The 20,862-nt window shown below is 39.1% G+C and overlaps 1 protein-coding gene across 2 annotated transcripts in view; it reads left to right on the forward strand.

The window, feature by feature from the left end:
* The window catches only part of Epb41l4a (erythrocyte membrane protein band 4.1 like 4A), a 227,802-nt gene that overhangs the window by 157,245 nt on the left and 49,695 nt on the right, over positions 1-20,862 (forward strand). For both annotated transcript variants that reach the window (XM_013020442.1, XM_013020443.1), the window contains exon 12: positions 3,104-3,225. In XM_013020442.1, coding sequence (XP_012875896.1) covers positions 3,104-3,225 — 122 coding nt within the window. The remainder of the gene's footprint in view (positions 1-3,103; positions 3,226-20,862) is intronic.

Consider the following 20,862-nt stretch of genomic DNA (forward strand, 5'->3'; position numbering starts at 1 on the left):
TGTGTGTGTGTGTGTGTGTGTACAGTGTTCATGTGTTGCTAGTGGTACATGGTGGTTTTGTGGATATGCCATGTGGAGGGGTGTGTGTGTGTGTGTGTGTGTGTGTGTGTGTGTGTACAGTGTTCATGTGTTGCTAGTGGTACATGGTGGTTTTGTGGATATGCCAGTGGGTGCATTTGGCAACTTGAACAAGATTTCTAGTCTTTCTTTACATCAATGTGGAAGAGACGGCTTGGAAGGTGGCTCAGGAGTAGAGTGCTTGCCTTGCATGCATGAGGCCCTGGGTTTGATTCCTCAGCACCACATAAGCAGAAAAAGCCGGAAGTGGTGCTGTGGCTCAAGTAGTAGGGCACTACTCTTGAGCTGAAGAGCCCAAGGACAGTGCCTAGGCCTAGAGTTCAGGCCCCACCACCGACCAAAAAAAAAAAATGTGGAAGAAATCCTTATATCTTTGAGGAAACTAGCAAATATACTTAAGAAGAGAAAAAACAGACATTTTTAATGATAAAGGACAAACAAATTTCAAAATTAAGTTTTTGAGAGAAAGTCTGAGCTGAAATCCGACATTCTAATACTCTTGTTCCTGTCAGAGATCAGTAATCTGAATAGGGAGGTGATTCATTCTGGTGGATGAAATATTTTGTTATGAACTAATATCTCCTCCTGGGAGCCTCTTTAAAAAATCATCCTTGCCTGTACCTGGAAAGGTAAGGTTTTGATGAGTGAATGAGTTGTATGGACTTTACACTCTAGAAGTAAGAACAAGGTCTGATTCCTCCCAACCTAGAGCTCAGATCTACACCCTGCAGGACTTCAGTAACCTGGAAACTCACATTTTATGAAACATGGAAGGGCCTAGGTCTTCAGGAGATCCCCTTTGTTGCAGGCACTGTCACATGGTCTACTCAGTGATCTCTCAGAGGATGCATCATATCCCCAATTATAAATGGGAAATGGGAGCTTCTACTTCACAAATAAAATAATTGAATTAAATCTGAGATTTGAACCTAAGCACTTCTCTCCATCTTTCCTACTCCCTCACTTTGTGGCTGGGGGCTGTTAATGTTGTCACTGAACATGGAAGGGGTATGTGTGTTAGCATATGAGGGATGTGGCAATCATGGAAATAGAACTCTATCCTGTCCTAGGTGAGAGGCACCAGACATGCTAGCCACCACCTTGTACTGCTAGTCTCTACAAAGACACTTGCCCATTACTTCCTGCTACAGGGAAACAATACGACAAGGCTAGTATCACACTAGAGGATGACACATATATGGAGGAATGGAATTTCAGAAAGTTTGTTCTAGTGCTAGGTCCTATAAAGCCTATGGCAGATTAGTTTGTGTTTCTGAATTTAGGTATTAGTAATTTTGTGGTGTGATTTTTCTCACTTCTTGTCTGTTCCTGAAAGAGAAAAACCATGAGGAAAATTAGAAAAATAAAGTACAATCACATAAAAATATCTCAGTGGTTTGAATATTGATATTTACATGGCAAATATGTTTTTCCTCTGTTCATAAGGCACTCAGTGCCCAAGTCTTTCTGATAACAGAGCAATTCTGGTGTGAGTATTCTTTATCTTCATATTTCAAACCATTGTAAAAATGGAATTTTATTTATTCTTTGGATTTATTTTAGTTTTACAGAAATTTATGTTACCCTATATACCTTTGAGAAAAAAAAGTAGCTGTTTCAAGTGATAGAACTTGTTCCTTTTACCTCTAGTTCTTGTGAACCTGAACTATTAGGGTGGAACTTGGCCTCTTACTTCTCATGGTAGCTCATACCAACTGGTGATCCCAGGTACCCATATACCAAATGGTGCCCCTCCAATGAAGAGACTTTTTTTTATATAAGTGTTACAGGCATCTTTCTTTCTAATAAAAGCAAGTAGTGAGGCAGGAAAACATTTACAGAAGCTTGTGAGAGATGAACACTATACATTTTATTTAGTCTTATTGGGGGAGAAGTTTACCAATGTCCTATATATGTAGGATCAATAGAACTTGGAGCCGTAAGAAGACCTGTGGTTATAGTGAATCAAATTAGACATATTAAATGCATTTTCTGAGGCTGGGAAAGCGGTTCAGTGGTGGAAGGCCTGCCTTGCATGCATGAGGCCCTAGATTCAATTCTTTAGTACCACATAAGCAGAAAAAGCTGGAAGTGATGCTGTGGCTCAAGTGGTAGAGTGCTAGCCTTGAGCTGAAGAACTGAGGGACAGTGCCCATGTCCAGAGTTCAGGCCTCACAACCATAAAAAAAAAAAAAAGCATTTTCCCCCTGTGCCTGAGAGGTATTTCCCTTATCATTTGCTAGCTTAAATCCAGCAGTTGTGGAATTGACTTAGTAAAATGAACATTTACTGACATTCAGGAAATGAAATCACATAATTCTTTGGGAATATTACTTAGGCTAGCCCAGCTGTTTTAGTCAGCCTTTTTTTTTTACTGTGACAAAATACCTGAGAGAAATGAACTTGAAGAAAGATTTATTTTAGCTCATGGTTTCAGAGGTTTTAACTTGGCTCTATTGCTTTGGGCCTGAGGTGTAAGGTACAACACAGTGGTAGTAGTAAGTAATGGGAGGGACTGCTAGCCTCCTAGAAACAAGCAAGCTGAAAGAGAAAGAAGCCAAGGACCAGATGTGTCTTTCAAAGGCATGCTCTCAATGACCTCTGTCGTCCAACTAGGCCCCAATTCCTCATAGCTCAGGAAGTTATAAACTCATACATTTGAGTCGGTCAGTCTGCCTATATCTGTCTGTCTGTCTGTCTGTCTCAGTGTGTGTGTCCTAGGGTTGAACTCATGGCCTAGCTACTGCTCTTGAGCTTTTTTTGCTGGCCTCTACCACTTGAGTCACAGCTTCACACGCACGTGTGTGTGTGTGTGTGTGTGTGTGTGTGTGTGTGTGTGTGTGTTTAATTGGAGATAAGTGTTTCATGGATTTCCTTGCCTGGACTAGCTTCCAACTATGATCCTCAGATCTCAGCCTCCTGAGTAGCTAGTATTATGAGTGCAAGCCTATGGTAACTTAACCATTCTTAAATTTTGTGGCTTTGTGGGTTTTTCATTTGCTAATCAAAATGTTGAATTTTCAAGTGGCAGGACAGCTTTGCAAATGAGCCGAGATCTTTCTGTCCAACTTCCCCGGCCTGATCTGAATGTGACGAGAAGTCGAAGCAAGACCTATCCTAAAAGAATAGCACAAACCCAACCAGTTGGTAAGTCACAGTGCCCTGAGTCATTGGTGTAATCTTCTTCTAGTCCTGTGTTGTGTGATATGCTCGATGTTGACTTATGGTCCTATTGTCTTTTAATACTAACACTTAAAATTTGACCTTGAAATATATAAGCAGCTAGTAGTTATCAATGAGTAGATAAGTAGTCACTTGAATCCTTCTGACCTGCTTAATGATTACACTTTGTTTTTGAAGGGGTTTTATTTTAAATCAATTCTCAAATGAGTAATTTCTTAGTTTGGTGACTCTGAGATTGAATTGACATAATCTCTAGCAGAAGTATAAAAAAAGAGCATCACTCTTGACCTAACTTAATTTCTATAGAATTCAGTTGCGTTTTATGTAATTGTGAATCTTCTTTTTACTATGAAATACCATATAGAAAATATACACATAGACATTACATATCTGTGTGTGAGTATATGTACATATATATGCAGACATAACAAGTTTAATTCAATCAGAAACTCTAAAAGTCCCTCATGACCACTTTCCTGATCATATTCTCAATATATCATCACCCCTGTCATGTATTAATATTTTTGCAGTATAATTTTACTGTCTTTCATCTTTCCTTGAGAAAGTTAATTTTGCCTGTTCCTTTTTGCTTGTTTTTCTTTCTGTTTTTGGAGATATTAGGGTTTCAACTCAGGGCCTCATGCTTGCTAAGCAAATGTGAACTATGCCCATAGCCCTTTTCTCCCCAATACTGTATTTTGGGGATAAGGTCTTATAGTTTATTTCTAGCCAGCCTGGACCACAGTCCTCCTATTTTAGGAAGTTCAATGCAGCTGGGATTAGAGATGCATACTATCATGTGCAGCTTATTGGTTGAGATATCACCTCACTAACTTTTTGTTTGTCTGGCAGAGATTCTCCTGATCTCTACCTCTAGAAGAACTGATATTACAGGCATTACTATATCCATTCATATTTTACCTGTTTTGAATGTTATATGAAAATATCATACTATGTACTCTTTGGTGCTTTGATTCTTTTTTAAAATTTAAGTTTATATGTAATGAGTACTAAAGTGCATTCATTTTTCTTGCTTTAAGTACCTAGTGTTTATTTTTTAATTCTACTGTTAGTGGCTATTTTGGGTTACCCATTTATTTTTTGTTTCTAATGTTTATTCCTTTAATAAAGCCACCTTTGCAGTCAGATTTTGCATATGCATACTCAAAGCTCACAGAATTTTATTATAAAGTGATTCTTTCAATTTTTTATATATGTTTATTATAAAAATACTGTACAGAGGGTTACAGTTACATGAGTAAGGTAATGAGTACATTTCCTATTGAGCATTGTTACCTCCTCCTTTGTTTTCCCCCTACCATCCCTTCTCTCCTCACTTCCCCAACTCCCCCCGCCCAAGTTATTTCCTACATAGTGTCTTGTACATCTCATTGTTACAATGGGCCAACCTGTATCCTTGTTTCATCATTTTCTTATTTCCCTTCCCCTTCCCAAATAGAAAAATGTATATACAAGATGCAGGGCACCAACATCAAATACAGGGAAAACAGGAGTTATGCCATGGGGGAAGAACATACAAAAGAACCAAAAAAATCACATAGTACATTATAAATACATTAAAATCAATAGCAAGAAAGATAAAACCACTTGTGTCCCTATCTTGGGATTTATTTCGCTCAGCATCATCTTATATGATCATATGTACATAGCTTTTGACCTTTTCTTCTTGTCCTGGATGTATACTAGTTATTGCAAACAAGGGAAACCACGGGACCTATGTTTCTTTGGGCCTGGCTTACTTAACTTGATATAATTTTTTCCAAGTCTCTCCATTTCCTAACAAATGCAGCAGTGTCATTCTGTCTGATGGAAACATAGAATTCCATTACATATATTACATTTTCTTGATCTTTCATCTACTGAAGGGCATCTGGTTGGTTTCATATCTTAGCTATGGTAAATAATGCTGTGATAAACATAGTTGTGCTGGTAGCTTTAGTATGGTCTTATTTGTGATTGTTTGGGTAAATGTCCAAAAGTGGGATTGCTGGGTCATAGGGGAGTTCTATGTGGAGTCTTTTGAGGAACCAATGCTGTCAAATTTATAGTAAAATCATGGCTTACATATAGGTCACCCTTGTCTACCTCCCCCAGAGCCCTTTCATATATAACATCTTACAGCAACCCTGTGAGGTAGGCCACGGTATACTTTCACAGTCTGCTGGTGAGAAAGACATGGCCTCAGTGGCTGAACAGATGTGGGTACTCTCTGTGTAGAAGCACGAGCCCAGGGTTCCTAGGTCTTTGTGTCATGGTGTGTGAAATGAATGGAATTTTTAATGGCAATAGTGAATAACTGAAAATGAAATTACTGAATGAAAATTGAAAGCTAGGTGCCAGTGGCTCACACCTGTAATCCCAAACTATTCAAGAGTGTGAGATCTGAGGATCACAGTTCCAAAGCCAGCTTGGAGAAGAAAGTAGTTGAGACTCTTTCTTTAAAAAAAACAAACACATTTTCTTTCTTTCTTAATTAATTTTATTTATTTTTTATGTGGTACTAAGGAATCAAACCCAAGGTCTCATGTATGCCAGGCAAGCACTCTACCACTAAGCCACATTCCCAGCCCTACTTGAGGCTCTAATCTCCAATTAACTAACAGAAAAACAAAAGTGGCAATGTGGCTCAAAGTGGTAAAGCACTAGAGCAAAAAGGGGCTAAGGGACAGTGCCTCGGCCCTGAGTTCAAGCCCCATGACTGACCAAAAAATTTTAAAAAGGAAGAAAGGAAGGAAGGAAGTTGACATGGAACTCATTGCTTTGTTTAATCCTCATGCGAAACCTGAGAAGCAAATGTATAAATCTGTTCCACCATTCATAGGTGTGAGAATGTTACCTGTTGTATTATTTCTAGAATCTATTTAATCTGACTGTAGGTTCTCTCATCTCACAAGGCTGGGAAGACACAATTCCTTCTGATGGTTCTGCTATGGCAAAAATGAGAGACTTAAATTTACAAAGATTACCTTGCTATTTCAGTGTTGTTACCTTCTAAGAAAGTAAATTGTAAAGATAATTTGGTCAGGATTACTGAGGAGTAAGTGTATTACACTGATGAACACCTTGTCTGAGTATAAGGACTCAATACACTCAAGCACAGCAAGTTATATGAAAAGGATTTTGGATTTACAGTAAGGTAACAAGGACTAAAGAAGCTAGTTCCCCAAGGCTCAGTAAAGCCAACGATGGAGGCAGACAGAACTCAGGCAGAACTCCCATCTAGTGCTTTAGGCACTTCCTCTCTGCTTCATGATATGGAATCTCCTACATTCTACAGTTATTCTTGACAATTACAGGTCAGAAAGGAAGAACTAAGGCCACCCAGAGAACTTTCCTACAACTATGAAATAAATATGTGTTTTAGACCAAAAATTCTAGTCTTCCAATGTCTAGCCTTAGTATAGTATATTTAGAATAGTATACTTAGTATTTCTTTTTATATAAGCAATCTTAAGTCCCATTTGGATCAACTAAACTGTAGTACAATTAGTAACCAAATTTTCCAGTGTTTCTGAACACCCTGCTTGCCTCATGAAATTAGCCTGAGACCCACTGAAAATACCAAGTGTTCACTTGGTACTTCATTCCATTTGTGGCATAAGAAATCATGCATCCTCTTTGTGCAAACCTGCATAGGTTGTTCTCCCCCCCCCCCTTCATGTCCTGGGGCTTGAACTCAGGGCTGGGCACTATCCCTGAGATTCTTTGGCTCAAGGCTGCTGATCTGCCACTTGCACCACAGCTCTGTTTCTGGCTTTGTTAGTTTATTGGAGATAAAAGTCTCAGGGACTTTCCTGGTGGGTCTCGCTTCACACCTCAATCCTCAGATCTCAGCCTCATGAGTAGCTAAAATTATAGGCATGAGCCACCAGTGTCTATCTTTCTCATGCACTTTTATGAAAATACCTGCAAATACTTGCCTTCAGAATATTTTTTCCCTGTTTATTTCTTGAGAGGCAGGAAAGAGACCTCTTCTTGGAAGCCTAAATGCTTGAAGCCAGATTTAAGGACAAGGCTTTTTGTTTGTTTTTAACCATTGTTTGTTTTTGTTTTTCTGTGACTTATTATGGCTCTAGTCATATAGTTTTCAGAGAACACCCTGAGACAGTATTGAGCTGTCACTTCTGACCAGACCTGCACTGAGGCCAACCTCTGCTCCACATTGGAGCATAAGAAAAGTTCCCCACAGAAAGGTGTGTGGCTTGACCTTATTCACATGCATTCCTCCTCCTTCAGGGTACAGAATCCAAGTAGCTACCTCATGCTGGATGTGTCTTCCCTGAGGACCTTCTTTTAGAAATATGACAAATTATGCTTTTACCATTACAAAATAACTTGCACATTTTTATGAAATTTTAAAAAAACTTAGAATCTTCCTTCTTAAAAATAATTTAATTCTGTATTGATAATAATAAATTATATTGTTACAGCCTTTTAGTTGTTCATATATCTTTTGGGAGAAAAAAAGGGGTATAATATTAATACCCTGTTTTTCTTATTTAATATATCACAGATATGCTGTATATCTTTAAGTCTTCCACAGTACTATATTAATGTTTATATAATATAATGTTTGTATAGATATGTGTATAGATGTGACATAATTTGCTCAGCCATCTTTTAATTCTTGGGTTCTAAAGCTATTCAAATTTTTGAAACTATACAAGTATGACAAGTAAATACCTTTAGAGTATATCACTAAGTATTCATGACTATTCATTGTGTGTGTTTTAAATAGTGCTGAATAGCCATCATTTTCATTCTCTAGGAGGATCAAACACTACTGTGTTTAAAACTAAGACTATTTTTTATTGTATTGATTTTTTATTGTGAAAATACTGTATAGAGGGGCTGCAGTTACATGGGCAAGATAATGAGTACATTTCTTATCAAGCATTGTTGCCTCCTCCTTTGTTTCCCCTTCCCATCCCTTCCCATCTCCTCTCCCCCAGTCAAAGTTGTAAAGTTCGTTTTTTGACATAACGACTTGTACATCTCATTGTTGCAATGGGTCCACCTGTATCCCTATTTAAACGATTTGTTTTTGCCCTTCCCCTCCACAAATTATACCAACATCAAATACAGTGAAAGCAGGGGTTATACCATGGAGGAGGGACATACAAAGCAACAAAGAAATCATCTTTTTTTTTGTTTTAATCCAGTCGTGGGGCCTGAACTCTGGGCCTGGGTGCTGTCCCTCAGCTCTTCAGCTCAAGGCTAGCACTCTACCACTTGAGCCACAGCGCCACTTCTGCCTTTTTTCTTTTTTCTTATGTGGTGCTGAGGAATCGAACCCAGGGCCTCGAGCATGCAAGGCAAGCGCTCTACCACTGAGCCACCTTCCCAGCCCAGTTATTAATTTTTATAGGCTGAATTCTGCTATCCTTTCTTAAATGACATTTTACAACTAGTTTTTGGAATTAGTATCCATTTAGCATTTACATATAATAAGAACAAGTTGTAATAGAAAAAAATTGTTACTTTGGGTTACCTTGTATCATTATAGTACAAGCCTTTTTATTTCATTCTTTTTCTTTTCCTGAAGTTAAAGCACTTTGATCTGATTAGATGACTGCTTCCTTTAACTTGTACTCTAGCTCTCTCTAAGTTTAAAATGTCTTCTATTCATTTTGCAATCAGGAATCGTAAATGGCAGGTAGCTGAACAGCCATTGTGAAAAGAACCTGCCAAGTTAAGCCTTGGCACCTTTATGAGGATGTACATTCCAGAATCAGGAACCTGCACCCAGCAGCCTGCTGCCTCCGCCCAGAGGAGTTCAATGCTAGGGCAGGCAGCCAGAGCATTCCTGCAGATCACAGTTCTTCTGTGAGGCTCCTGGGAAAGCCAGAGGAGGGGTGGCAGGCTGGAAAATTGTCTGTGTGTACAGTCCTTTCTTTGATCAGGTCATAGCAACTCTCACAGGTGAGTTCTTGTCAGAAGGGTCTCTACTAGAAGCAGGCAGTTAATTAGCTCTAATACATGACCAACTATAAGAAAAATGATGGGTAAAACTAGCTGACATGGAAAAATAGTGCTTTGATTACCTGATGTGACATTTTAAGTTCTTAAAGATAACTTGATGGGCACAGAGGTAAATGCTTACAACATTTTCTTAGGGCTTCAAATGAAACAGGATGTGGTTTTGATTTTCCCATTCTTGCGGTACAGAAGGGCAATGAACATGCCTGAGAAACATGAAAATGGTCTCTGAGCAATGAAAGCCCCTCAGTGTGCAAGCAGACTGTATGGCCTGGGCTAAGCCAAGGAAAATACACCCAAGACTTCTAGTGTTTCCAGAAGTATAAAACCCAGTATGGGTTTAAACATGGCCATGTGGCTTAAGTGGTAGAGCACCTGCCTAGCAAGCATGAGACTATAAATTCAAACCCCCAATACTGAACCCCCCCTAAACTTCTAAAGGTATAAAACCTAAATACTTACACAATTGAACATGTCTGTGGGACAGACTTGGTTGAGGACTGCCAGTTTAGATGTCCTGATTAGCTTTCCTGGGGATGGAAGGCTGATATACCACATGGCCAGGAGATCCCTCTACCTGCCTCCAGCCCCATAGTGGGCTGCCTCAGAGTTCCTGTGAACATCACTCCATTTGGCCCAGTACCATCACTCTCAAGCATGTTGGAGTAGTCATCAGCCAGGGCTGATGTGCTGCATAGGGACCCAATAGTAAATGACTCACTTGAGGGGAACTAGCCAGAATCTGTGGTGACCTAAGATGGGTACAGCGAAAGCAGGCAGACATAGAAGTATGTTGACACTGTGCAGTACCATTTCACTTGATGCAAGGTAGTTTGGGCTGCCAGTAATAAGACAGATCAAGAAAGAAAGAATCATTTCTTGGGCACTTCCTCTGGTGGCACTTTGTGTGAGAATGAGAAGCAGCCCAGCTGAGCTGTGTGATCAGGTCTTTTGTGAAAGCAGAGAAAAGGTAATTGTATCAGTAGAGGCTGTGTCAGACCAAGGCACTGTGAACCTGCTAAATATGGGAAGCAGCATCAGAAGTTTGCATATTTAATGTGCACTATTGTAAAGGCCCTTAACCAGCTCGAAACTCAGTTTCTTCCTCTGTCAGGTGGGGAATCTCACTGCTGTTTTGTGATTTGTTGTCATGGCAATAGTGTCTGAAACCAGTTGAGCACCCTGTTGGACATTGTATGGTATGTTATACTTTAGTCTCCTTCTAAAGTAAGAGGATTTACTTTTATAAACCACATGAGCTTGTCTACAAATCCACCTGTCAGCATTTGATTTATTTTTACAACACTATAATATCATAGACTTTTATTTTTTGGTCGGTCATGGGGCTTGAACTCTGGGCCTGAGCACTGTCCCTCAGCTCTGCAGCTCAAGGATAGCACTCTACCTCTTGAGTTACAGTGCCACTTCTGGTTTTCAAGTAGTTTATTGGAGAGAAGAATTTCATGGACTTTCTTGCCCGGGCTGGCTTTGAACCGGGATCCTCAGATCTCAGCCTCCTGAGTAGCTAGGATTACAGGTGTGAGCCACTGGCACCTGGCTATCATAGACTTTTTGTGTACTAAGAATTATATGGTTGTTTATTAAGCAGTGATAGGCTGTTGAGGGTAGGGGCTGGGGAGAGGCCATTTAAGTAGTAGATGGCACATGGGAAGGAAATTGAGTGTTTTTACTTTTTTCTAGATGATTGAATATAAATAGGGTGTGAATGAAGTAGTTAGGTCAAAGCACACCATTTGGGGGGTCGTTTGCCCTGTCTGCCTGGAGGTCTTAAGCAAAGGAAGCTCAGCTAGGAGTTGTCGTTCTTACTGAGTTCCTACTCTCAGACTAGCCTTTAGTCCAAGTTATTTTCTTTTAATTGCAATAATAAAATACATAGTAAAAATAGTTCATTCTCTCTGCTATTTTCACAAGTGTAAATTCAGTAGTGTTAAACATAGTCACTGTGTTGTACAACAGGTCTCTAGACCATTTTTATCTGGTAGCACTGAAACTCATAATCACCAAATACTGCTCCCCTCCCCCTTGGTGTATTACCTCTGCCCTTCTTGGCATGACTTCCCTCCCCACCCCTACTCCCCAGGCTCATTGTTCTTCAGCTCCCTGGGGATTTTCTGACTATGTGTTGGGAACAGCAGACTTCTTGCTGTGCATATGGAATAGTGAGGCCGTTAGGTGACAGTTCTACAGTTCACATAATTAAACATTCCATCTTCTGTGGGAGGTGGTTTTCTCTATTTGAAGTAATTAGTTTCTAGTTGTACCTGAGTGCATTTTCATGTCAAGTAGACAATAGAAACAGAAAATAAAGCAAAGGACAAAGGCTATAGGCTTAGAGAGGAGAAGAGAAGTTGTTGAACAAGGCACACACAAAATCCACACAAGTAACTCCCTGGCCTCTAAGGTGGTCCAGAAAATTGCTGTATTAACGATGGTATGTTATCCATAGAAATTTGTTGTATTGTCATCACAGAGACTTGAAATTGCCTAAACAGTTTGGAATAGCAAACTGGTTTTGTATTGGATGCTCTGTGTGAGAGCAGGATTTGAACTTGTCTCCATAAATTCCACAGTCCCAGGATACTTGCCAGGAAAGGCCAGGCCCCATGAGAAGCCTGCCAGGGGAGACCAAGGTTCACTGAGCATCCCATGTGCTGGACTCTGTACTAGGAACTCTAGAGAAAGTGTCTTGCTCCTTTCTTTTAGAAGGTACGATGACTCTCAGAGTTTAGTGTAGAAGAAAAGAATGGGACTTTTCTAGGACTACAGAGCTGGGGTTTGAACTTGGGTCAGTTAGAGTCTGTAATATAAAGAAGAAAAACTAAAAAATGAATGTACTAAATCGGTATGTACTGATATAGAATGATTTCCAGGACGTTTAGGGTAGGTGGGAACAACAAAAGCATCAGTCCTGGGGGTATAGAATATATTCTCACTATATAAAAAGACAGAAAACCAGGGGTGGAGGTGTATACATACAGATATCCTTGCAGGCAGAATACATTAGAAACCAGTCATGGCCTTTGGGGAAGATTTGGAGACAGTGGGGATTGGGAGTGGGAGAGAGATTTATTTTCATTTGAATTTTTTCCATGTTGTAATTTTTAAAAGCTCTATAGATAATTCCATAGGAATGCATTAAGCTCATAAATTGTTTCTAGCAGAGATAGTCTCAGAAGGCTCAGAACCGAGGACACTAAGAAGCATGCAATTACAGAAAAGTAACAGCACAAAAACACACCAGACATGCAAGATGCAAAGGTTTGGAATTTCTCCTGTGTTGCAATATGTATAACCCAAGTCCTCAAGGAAGAGGATGGGAGGCACATTTTTACCTGTGCATGATAAGCCTGTATTAAAGTAAGAATACTATTAACAGTGCCTCCACTCAGAGCAGGCTTTATTTTGAAGAAGGAGATGCACAAAGATTCAGAGTCCTTGCATCAAATGAAGTAGTAGTCAGTTACTTTGTGTGTCAGGCAAGAAATCAAGACCTGAAGAGGCAAGGGATTTACTCTCTGTAATTTGGAGGGTATCTGGCAGAGAATCACTGGGCATTGGCAGATTTCTGGGAATGATGACGATAAGGAGACTGGAAAAAAATAGCAGCATAATATTCATCATACCTGACAGACCTATGATGAGTGTTGTGAAGTTTGTGTTTACCTCCTCTGGGTCAGCTGAAAGGAAGACTTTGGCATTCATTCTCACAATGGAATTAGAACAGAACATCCTGAGTGAGAGTTGTTGTGTGAGTGGCTACATTTCTAGAGTGGAGATGGTTTGTAGAAAGCTAAGAGGGTTAACTGTAGTTGAGACATATTATGGTATGTCTCTTCTTTTTCAAGAAAATATATCAGGAGTAGATAATTTATTGGGGTATGATCCACATCTGTATTCCCATGTTCTTGTCCCGCTGACTGTGAGAATGGCTGTTCTGAGAGAAAATACAGGGCCTACTCCCATGAGCTGCTTGTTGCCTGCTTAATCAAGTCCTGCATTGGGAAGCTGTGAGCTGCTTTTTTTTCAGTTGGGGCTTGAACTCTGGGCCTGGGCACTGTCCCTGAGCTCTTCAGCTCAAGGTTAGCGCTCTACCACTTGAGCCACTGCAACACTTCTGGTTTTCTGGTGGTTAATTGGAGATAAGTCTCACAGACTTTCCTGATTGGGCTGGTTTTAAGCAGGGAGTAGCTAAGATTACAGGCATGAGCCAATGGCACCTGGCTTTGAGGTGCTATTTTAATAGCACCTTGTCTTGAGGCATTGTCAAAGTGAATAAAACACATAAAACAAATGAACTTTAAAGCATTCTCTTCTACCTAAAATTCTCTTCCATTCTTTCTGATTTACCTGTCACAAAATTGAAAGGACCAAATATGAAAAGGAGACATAAAATCATTTTAGGAAATATTTAATGTATGGTCTTTACCACTTCAGAAGTCTCACAGAAGTTTCAAAGGTTTGTGAAAAGTATATTCCCAAGTTATAAAATAAATGTTTGTCATTAGAAATGTACAGCATTAAAATTATTTTAAACATTGTCAAGGTCAAATGAAAACCTTATCAACAAAATTGAAAAAAATGAATTATGCGGCCAGACACTGGTGGCTTATGCTTATAATCCTAGCTATTCAGGAGATTGAGATCTGGAGGATCAGGGTTCAAAGACAGCCTAGGGAAAAAAAACAGTATCTGTGAGACTCTGTTTCTAATTAACCAGCAAAACACAGGACTGGAAACATGGTTCAGGTGATAGAGCTCAAGCTGTGAATAAGAAAACCATGTTACAATACAAAGCCCTTCATTCAAACCCCAGTACTGGTGTGTACACACACACACACACACACACACGCACGCACGCACACGCGCACACACACACACACACACACACACACACACACACACTGTGACAAGCTTTGCTTCAGTCCTCTGATAAATTACTCTTTTAGATCAAAGGGATAAGATGTATCTGAAGTTTTTGCCTCTTTTCTGAACTTATTGTTAAAAATTACTGGATAAAAAATCAAGGAAACATTTCTTTCAAGAAAGGTTTGTAAAGCTATGTCTTTGCCTTTGACTCTGGTGTATTACCTACTTGTATTTTTGGAAGTCAGTAGTGGGACTTGGCTTTATCTTGGTTGGTAGTTATTTGTTAATTGGATTTTTTTTTCCAGTACAGGGCCTTATATCTCCCTGGCTTGCATGGTTCTCTCCCACTTGAGCCAAGTTTTTTGCTGGTTGATTGGAGAAGGAGCTTAATGGACTTTTCTGCCAGGGATAGTCTCTAATTTCTTGCCTCAGCCTCAAGCCTCTGCTTCAGCCTCCTGAGTAGCTAAGATTACAGGCATGAGCTACTCATAATTCTTGATGCTGTGGCTTGATATTATTAACCAGTTAAGCACATGCTTCTGTTTTCCTGCCTTCTTCCCTTCCTTTTTCTCAGGCACTGTGTGAAGGGTGTGTCTTGCAGCTGTTTGAGATTCTACTTGGGAGATATTCTTGGGCAGATGATATCTGAGATTCCACACCTTTGTTTTGTTATCAGATAGGATTTATCGTGGTTTCTATGCCAGCATTTTGTTTGGACTTTGAGGAAACTAGGATGGAGTTCTATGCCTCTGCTTGTCTTACTTATTGATATCAATAAGGAAAGTGTTCCCAGAGCTCAGGTTATTTTGGTAGGTGTGGGTATGGGAAGATAAGGTGAGGCCAGGGAGAAGAATATGTTCACTGTGGAGGTGCTGCCTGGGTGGCACTTGGAATCCTGTGCTATGCACATCTTGGGACACCAAATCCAGAAAGCAGAGGGGACAACCCTCTGTAACTAATGTCTCCGTTGGGGTAAGAACAGGGTGTTCGATGAACCCTGAAATCAGATTCCTTCTTCAGAAAGGCTGAACTGGAATGTAACAGGTGAGTCACTCAAGAATTTTGGGCTGCTATTACACGTCAGGTACCAGGTAGAGAAGCTAGTTGCAGAGAAATAAAAATGGAGTCAAATCACTGAAAGAAACATTTAAGGACCACATGTGAGAAGAGAAGCAGGAGACCTTATGTCCTTAAGTTCTAGTCTCTGAGATCCCGAGGCGGCTTAACCATCAGTGCCTTTACCATCAGTAACTCCCTTTCTTTTCCATTTCCCTTTTTCTCTTTTTTTTTTTTTAAAGTTATCTTCAAGTAGTTGTACAGAGTGTTTTCAATCTAGTGCAATGCATCTAGATCAATGTTACCCCTACCCCTTCCATCATTCTCCCAACCCCATCCATCCCCTCAAATTACCTGGTTCCACTTTCACATATATACATTGAATATTATGACTGCATTTGCCCAACCTTCCTGTCTTCGTTGACCTTTCCCCCTTTACCTCCTCATTTCCCAACAACACATTTAAAGCTTCCTGGTATTCATTTTGTTAAACTATGAGTTAATTGTTTGAAAGAGTCACACCATTGCAAACCTCCCCTGCTTATACCATATTTTAGACGAGATGTTTACATATCGTGATATGTGATAAGTTAGATCTAAATTACAAATGTATGAATATATATACAGGCCCATATGCATATATACATCAACTCCTTTTAATCTGAGCTGGTTTCATTACTGGGTATAATCCTTTTAATAGCCTCAAGAGGAAGACGCTATCTTTTTTTTAAAAAAAAACCAATGCAGAAACTGGAAGACCCGTTCAAGAAATATGCTTAAGGTTGCATACTAGTAAGAGCAAGGCCAAATCTGAGCCCAGATCTTAGCAAAAGAAGGAAATGTTTGGAAAGGAAATACAAAATAAAAATATGAAGTCTGGAAATATTTGGAAATATACAATCGTGCCCCTCCCCCATTGTGTGATTTCACTGGTTTCAGCAAGTATTTGGTGTGGGTGGGGGTGGGAGGGGGGGTCCTGGGGCTTGAACTCAGGGCCTGGGTGCTGTTTCTGAGCTTCTTTATCAAGGCTAGCACTCTACACTTGAGATACAACACCACTTCCAGCTTTTTCTGAGTAGTTTGTTGACAATAAAAAGTCTCAGCCTTTCCTGTCTGGACTCAGCTTCCTGAGGATTACAGGTGTGAATGACCAGCGCCTGGCTTCAGCAGGTATTTTTGAGAAGCCAAGTTACTTGCTCTTACTAACCCATTATTAGAAGGAGAGGTCTTAGTTTCTGGGACATTTTACCAAACACAGTAGGGAAAGGCACTTAATAGTGGCAGTTGCTGGGTGGAATATATAGTCAGATGCAGGTGTTGGTTCATGGCTCTGTCCTTTGTTGACATCTTTTTCTGACTGGAAACTGATACTTTCCTCTGTAAAAGATTTATTAATATGTGGTAAGTCAGGTTAGATTTTTCTCTGAAAAGTTAATATGTTTGCTCTTCTGGAGGGTGTTTAACATTCCAAGCATAGCTCCTGAAATTAGAAAAGCAAGGAAAACTAAAGGCCTATTATGGGTTCAAGCTAAAGTCTTAGCTTTAGTGAATTACTGTAATGATTCCTTTCTCTTTTCTTCTTTTTCAGAAGAATTTATTGGGAATCTCTTTGGGAAAAGACTATTTTATGGAGCACAAAACATTGAATGGAACTCAACCTCTAACCTATAGGAGCTTAGTTATATAAAGATAACACAGACTTATTAGCCTTTATTGAATATTATGTAAAGACCTCTCTATAAATTGTCTATTTAAATCCTCTTGCTCACTACAGAAATAGTTAGAGGTGTCCTCATATTCCAGATGAGAAAACTGAAGCAAAGAGGAGTTTAAAAACTTGCCCAAAATCACACGATCAATTGACATAGCTGAGAAACAGTTCTAGGCATGCATGATTGTTGGCTTTATATACTGAGGCACTTTGCAGACTAGAGAAGTTAAAGGTGGAATTCAGTGCAAGCAAGACAGGCAAGGGTGATGGAGTGGAACTAAAATAGTTCAGGATGATTTCATAGGGCTCTAGGAAATTTGTGGTTTTGAAGGGCAGAGGGATGAGCCCGGTAGATTTCAAGCAGGGGTCTGCAGCTCCCAAAGTGGAGTATATAGAAGAGAATAGCAATGTTTTCCCTCACTCATCTGTGCTCATGCTGGGCCTGTATAACAAAGGACAGATGAAGCATTCAAATTTGCTTAGTAGAAGTGTTTTCATAAATGAAGACCCAGAGAAACAGGGGATGACTCTGTATGTTTATGGATAGTCATGAGGTAGTATGGTTAGAGGACAGAGGGTGGGATGGAATTGTAATAAACTGGGTTTTTAAGGGGAGGAAGACAGGAGAAGATCAGAGCAACTTTGCTTGGATTTATGACTGGTTTCATAGGAAGATCAGTGTGTGGGGTGGTGAGGAGGGAGGGGGAGAGCTATTCTGGTTTCTGCTATTGGGTCAGATGCCAAAAAACTGTATTTTGGAGTCTTGTGTCCTGAACTCAATCAGGGAGACTGGGAGATTTTGGAGGCTTTCTAAGGGGTGTGTGGACACAGATGGTTTTGACTGAATGAACTTTTACTCTTTTCTAAAAGAAATCTACTTGTGGTACTAACAAGTTAGTTCTTGTCTCTAACCTGCCCTTTTGCAGCAGAACTTAGCACAGTTTACAAAAGAAAGCAGACTTTCCCTAGATTTTTAATCTTATTATACTGCTTTTGTGTTTGTTGTTTTTTTTCCATCTTGATTTATAACAAAATTGAAGGAGGATTTAATGAATTTATCATCTGAATCAGTCAAAATGATTTTGAATAATATTACTGCTAGATAACTCTTAGAAATCTTTTGGAACATTGATGACATCCTCAGAATAGAATACTTTGCATTCATCTCTGTTAATGGTCAACACTGAAAATCTATTAAAATAAAAATAAATAGAATTGTTGCTCTTAAATGGTCATTCTAGTCAAACAAAACAAAACGAAACAAAACACCATTCTTGAGTAGATATACTTCGTCATTAGGGAAATACAACTACCTTTCTTATCTGCTTTCCAATCAATACCTTACTTTCTATGTATCCTGCTTATTTTGTCAACATTAGGATGGCAGGCTAATAATATATTACTGCCATGTATAACAATTTAGTTCAGAAGTGATTTTTAGCATTTAGAGCTTTATAGTAATGGAAAGGGAGACAGTTTGTTTCCATATTTTATCAAAGAGAAATATGATAGAGTGATTAAAAAAAACTTTCACTCAGAAGCTAGGTTCTTGGAACAAACACCTATTACCCTAATTACTAAGAAGGCTAAAATCTGGCAGCCAGTCAGGGCAGAAAAGTTCTCTACATTCCATCTGTAAATTCTTTTTTTGTTGGTCATGGAGCTTGAAATTAGAGCCTGGGTACTGTCTCTGAGCTTTTTTGTTCAAGGCTAGTGTTCTACCACTTGAATCACAGTGCCACTTCTTTTTTTGTGTGTGTGTGTGTCGGTTGTGGGGCTTGAACTCTGGACCTAGGCGCTGTCCCTCAGCTCTTCAGCTCAAGGCAAGCGCTCTACCACATGAGCCACAGCACCACTTCCGGTTTTCTAGTGGTTTATTGGAGACAAGAGTCTCACAGACTTTCCTGCCTGGGCTGTCTTTGTACTGTGATCCTCAGATATCAGCCTCCTGAGTAGCTAGGATTACAGGCGTGAGCCACTGGCGCCCAGCCCACTTCTTGTTTTCTGATGTTTACTTGGAGATAAAAGTCATATAGACTTTCCTACTTGGGCTGACTTTGCACTGTAATCCTTAAATCTCAGCCTCCTGAGTGGCTAGAATTACCGGCATGAGCCACCAGTGTCCCGCACAAACAAATTCTTTGCCTAAGCCTAAGTACCTAGTAAGTGGTTTTGAGTATTGGAACACAAATATTTTTCTTTAAATCTAATTCTTGCCTTTTGTAGATATATATATATGTGTGTGTGTGTGTATATATATATATATATATATATTCTTATGCAAAAAAACAGGACTGGTCCTGGGTGCTGGTGGCTCAATCTTATAATTCTAGATACTCAAGTGACTGAGATCTGTGGATCAAAGTTTGAAACCAGCCCAAGAGAAAAATCCAGGAGACTTTTATTGCCAGTTAACAAGAAAAAAGCTGGAATTGGAGGTATAGCTCAAATGGTAGAGTGCAACCATGAGCAAAAAGCCAAGTGAGAATGGAAGGCCCTGAGTTCAAGCACACGCAAAATAAGAATAAACAATTTTTAAATAATCAACCAATATTCTTGATGACTATTTATGCAAAAATAATAGAGTACATACTAACCAATCAAATCTAACAAGCACATTTAAAATTTTACTCACAATTATAAAGTGGATTCATCCCAGAGATGGTTCAATGTGTGAAAATCAGTGAGCATGATACACGGATATCAATGGAATGAATTTAAAAAACTATGTTATCAGAAAATTTATTTATCACCTTTTCAACATTACTTCATGACAAAAGCCTTGAACAAATGAGATATAGATATAGATATAGAGAGAGTCCATTTATAACAACAACCAACATTTACTGGCTAGGAGAAAACTGAATTTTTTTTTCTAAGATCTACACTAAAACTAGTACTGGAAGTCCTAGCCAGAGAAGTCAGGCAAGAGAATAAATAAAGTGATTCAAGTTGGAAAAGAAGTTAAAATTTCATTGTTTGCTGTTGACATTATTTTATATATAGAAAACCTTAAAGAATCTACCATAAAAGCTATTATAACTAATAAATGATCTCAGAAAGCTTGTAGTATATAAAATCACCACATTAAAAGTAGTGTTTCTATGCAACAGTAGTGAATTATCTAAATTAGAAATGAAGGAAGCAGTCTCATTTATAGTAGCTAAAAAAGAAAATTACCAAGGAATCAATTTAACCAAAAAGGTGAAATATCTCTAAAACATAAATTAGAAACCAGTAAAGGAAGAAATTGAAGATTAAAAAGGAAAAACATCTAGGTTCATGGATTGGAAGAATCAATGCTACTAAAATATACCACTCAAACCTTAAGAGATTTGGATGATATATTATTATAGCAAAGTTGGTAGATTTAGTACAGTCCTTAGCAAAATATCAATGATATTCTAAACTAAAACTAGGGGAAAAAATCTTAAAAGTCATATAGAATTACTGCCCTCAAACACCCCTCCCTTGTAACCAAAGCCATCTTGAGCAAAAAGAACATATCTGACTTTAAAACATACTATAATGCAGCATCTGTCCTTGAAGCTCTGGGTCCAACCCCAACACTGCAAGAGGGAGGGCAGGAAGGAAGGAAGGAAGGAGAAGAGAGGGAGGAAGGGAAGGAAAGAAGGAAAAACAAAACAAAACAAAGCAAATCCCAGCATTCTATTGGCATAAAGCCGACACACAGACTAGTGGAATAGAATAGAGCCTAGAAATAAATCCATGCATTTATCATAAACTGATTTTTCTTCACATATTGGAGAAATGACAATCTTTTCAGCAAATAGTGGTGGGAAAAATGGATAGCTACAAACAGAAAAATGAAATTAGACCCCTACCTATCTCTTACTTGTTGAAAAACAATTTGAAATGTAGTAAAGACATAAAACAATGAAAGTACTAGAAGAAAATATAAGTGAAATGCTTCAAATCAGTGGAAT

This window comes from Dipodomys ordii, unplaced genomic scaffold (assembly GCF_000151885.1).
Source record: "Dipodomys ordii isolate 6190 unplaced genomic scaffold, Dord_2.0 Scaffold50, whole genome shotgun sequence".
NCBI lineage: Eukaryota > Metazoa > Chordata > Mammalia > Rodentia > Heteromyidae > Dipodomys > Dipodomys ordii.